Genomic DNA, 3,009 nt, shown 5'->3' on the forward strand with positions numbered 1-3,009 from the left:
TATTCATAAACGATTTGGAGAGAGCTGGAGAGTGCACAAAGCGAATCCTATTTCATTTATACAGCAGATGAAACGTACAACTCAATTAACATTGTCGATTTTGAACCAGCTATTTCTGCCACATCCGAAAATCAAACCTTGAACGAACTTGCTAAAAAGATTTGCACAAATCTTGGTTTAACTGGAACTTTCTATCAGACTTGTTTGTTCGATGTAATTTCAACTGGTGACACTTCCTTTGCAATGGCTAGTGCTAATGCAGTTGCTGCTGATGCATGTGAATCCAACCCAGCTTCCTGTGCAAATGTTACCTGTCCAAACCATTGCAGTTTGAATGGAATTTGTTTGGATGGTGTATGTCAATGTTTATCAGGATTTTTGGGATCTGATTGTTCTGTTGTGGATGCAAACGCTCAATTTGCCTCCATTATCATAGGAGCAGTTATTTCTGTTGTGGTTGTTTTGGTGATTATATTGGTGGCAATATTTGTCTTATTTTACATAGGTACCAAGCTGAAGAAAGGTTGGGGTGATAAACACAGAACAATACCAAGCATGGTTAGTATTGTGCCCACACTTACTGGAAAAGATGAAATACCAATGGATCATGGCAATATTGTAATGGACAATCAACATTACGGAACAGTTTTATTCCACAAGAAAACAAATCAAAGAACTCAAAATACTGCTTAATAAATCGAACATGTTTCAGTTTTTCTCTCTTCTATTTCAAATCTATGTTCAATCCAAAATCTTATCTAACATCTTTGCACTACTCCACTTTCAGATATGGTCACAACAAAATTGCTCGAAACAATTCCACGAAGATTGCTCATTTTCTCCAGTCCACAGAATTTGCAGTTGTTTGTTCGAGAGAAGTACAATGTTCTGAAATTCTTTTGAAGAAATCTTGTAGAATAATGGTTGAAGACCAATCTTGAAAGAAAATATCTAGCTAATTTCATTTCTGCTATTGTTGTGCATAATTTGCAAGGAGTTTTGATATTGGATAATTGGAGCCTATCTGTCACATTTTGTAAATCTGAAATAGTCTTCTAAGTCATTCTATCATTAAACAGCTGCAAGAATAATTTTTCATAGGAAAACCAAACGTTCCGAAATTGCTTGGACCCTTGTAGATTGTGATGAGTTTTTCCCCCAATTCCAAAGAAGTGAACCCTTGAAAAAGGTTCAGGTAAAATAATCCTCCCTATCTGTCTCCTCAATTCCCAAATAAAATCTAATTCCATATGTATTGTTTTTCATTCACTTAATAGAGTTGCTCATTAATAATACTCCATTTCTTCCACCCAATGAAATGTAATTTGGTGGCACCTATCCATCTCTTTTGTGTTTGTATTAACTCCAAATCTGTTGTAAGCTTTATATACATACGAGTATGTGAAAATATCTCACATCCATGTTGTTTACACATTGAAGAATTGAATTGTCTGAAAAATCCATATATGCCCTTCTCTAAATCCAATCTGAACAAATTTCCTCTTCTCGGATTTCCAAATTTACCAAATCCAATAGAATCCCTTGTCCTTAATTGTTGCACCCAAATGTTCCCTCTCCTTCTCCGAACAACAACAATTCTACAATTTTGAAATAATTACTCTACCCCAACACGATTGATTGTTATTATTAATAGGGAGGGAATCAATCAACATCGATGATGAGAGAATTGGATCCGAGTCTCCAGCATTAACCTTCATCCGAGTCTCTCCATTATTATTGTTCTTGTTCCACTTAAAAACCTATTACAAAATATTCTTCTTCATGATTCAAAACATGAACGGAAAACCATCCATAACAAAATAGCCTACAATAATAAGCAGTAAGAAATTCCCTCCGCTATTGTTGCAGCTTAATATCGCTTCAACTTATTGTTTGCTTTTTTTTTCGTTTTTTTATTTTTGCTCTTTTTCAGTGCCTTAATTGGCACCGTTAGAAATGCTGCAATTTATCCATTCTGTAAGAGATAAAGAGATTCAAAGATATGAAGCATGAAAAAGACTACAGCACCACAGGTTCCCAAGTTGTCTCCAACCTCAGTACTGATGTGGCTCGACGATGCTTAACTTCTCAAATCGGACGGGATGAGGTGCATTCATCGTGATATGGCCGTAGCCATTCATTTTACTAAAATAAGAATTATTAACAATCCTTCTTACAAAGCTGAATTTTTCAAGTTTCAATTCCATGTAGAGAATAATTTATTTAATAATTAAAATTCTAATAATTCATTCGAAATCAATTCGAAATTTAGCTTCAAGTCATCTGTCATCCCAGTCAAAAAAATCAACAAAAAATGAGTAGTCTCGAAAAACTATCAACCTACACACACGAGTTGGAAAGTGTCGAGTCAAAGATTGAAGAAAACATCACCACTCTTCGTCGTCTAAACATTACCAATCAATCGGATCCAAATTTTATTTCCTCACAAATTTCCACACTATCCGAAACCATTGAAGAATTATTGGAAAAATGTAGGAAATTATATAACAAGATTAATAACTTGACAAAGAATGATCCATCCGTTGAAAATCAAGTATCCGATACCAAGAAGAAACACAAGGAAATTATTGCCAAGTTGAGAGCAAGTTACAAACAATCAAAAACATTTATTGAAACTAAAGCAAAGGGGTTGAATGATGGTAAATCATCAAATAACTCTGCTTTAGAATCAACAAATTCCAATTTAACATCAAATTCATCATCATCAGCAACAAATAGTGGTGGTGCTTCTGGTGGTGGTAAAAAGGAAGGTTTCTTTACATTTGCAAACAAATTGAATGAAGGAAAGAATTCATCCAATGCCATTGAAGAAGATGATGTTGTGGAAGTTAAGAGAAACAGTGATGCTGATGTGACAAATATGTACAAGGGAAATGCCAATCTGACACAGGAACAACGTCAAAGGCACGATGAAATTGAAAAGGAATTATTTTCTGAAGTATTTTCAACTCAGAAGGAATGTTTGGACATTATCGATCGTTTGAATAA

The 3,009-nt window shown here is 34.6% G+C and overlaps 2 protein-coding genes across 2 annotated transcripts in view; both read left to right on the forward strand.

The window, feature by feature from the left end:
- Positions 1-243: 243 nt before the first annotated feature.
- Positions 244-693, forward strand: NAEGRDRAFT_76595 (uncharacterized protein; the record flags this gene model as incomplete). The annotated part of the gene is made up of 1 exon (XM_002668444.1): positions 244-693. The coding sequence occupies one exon, from the start codon at positions 244-246 to the stop codon at positions 691-693; it is 450 nt and encodes a 149-aa protein (XP_002668490.1).
- Positions 694-2,314: 1,621 nt separating this feature from the next.
- The window catches only part of NAEGRDRAFT_76596 (uncharacterized protein), a gene marked incomplete at both ends in the record, with an annotated part of 6,004 nt that continues 5,309 nt past the window's right edge, over positions 2,315-3,009 (forward strand). The window contains one exon of the mRNA XM_002668445.1: positions 2,315-2,959. Within this exon, the coding sequence (XP_002668491.1) occupies positions 2,315-2,959 (645 nt within the window). The remainder of the gene's footprint in view (positions 2,960-3,009) is intronic.

The sequence above is a fragment of the Naegleria gruberi genome, assembly GCF_000004985.1.
Source record: "Naegleria gruberi genomic scaffold NAEGRscaffold_213, whole genome shotgun sequence".
Classification (NCBI taxonomy): Eukaryota; Heterolobosea; class Eutetramitea; order Acrasida; family Naegleriidae; genus Naegleria; species Naegleria gruberi.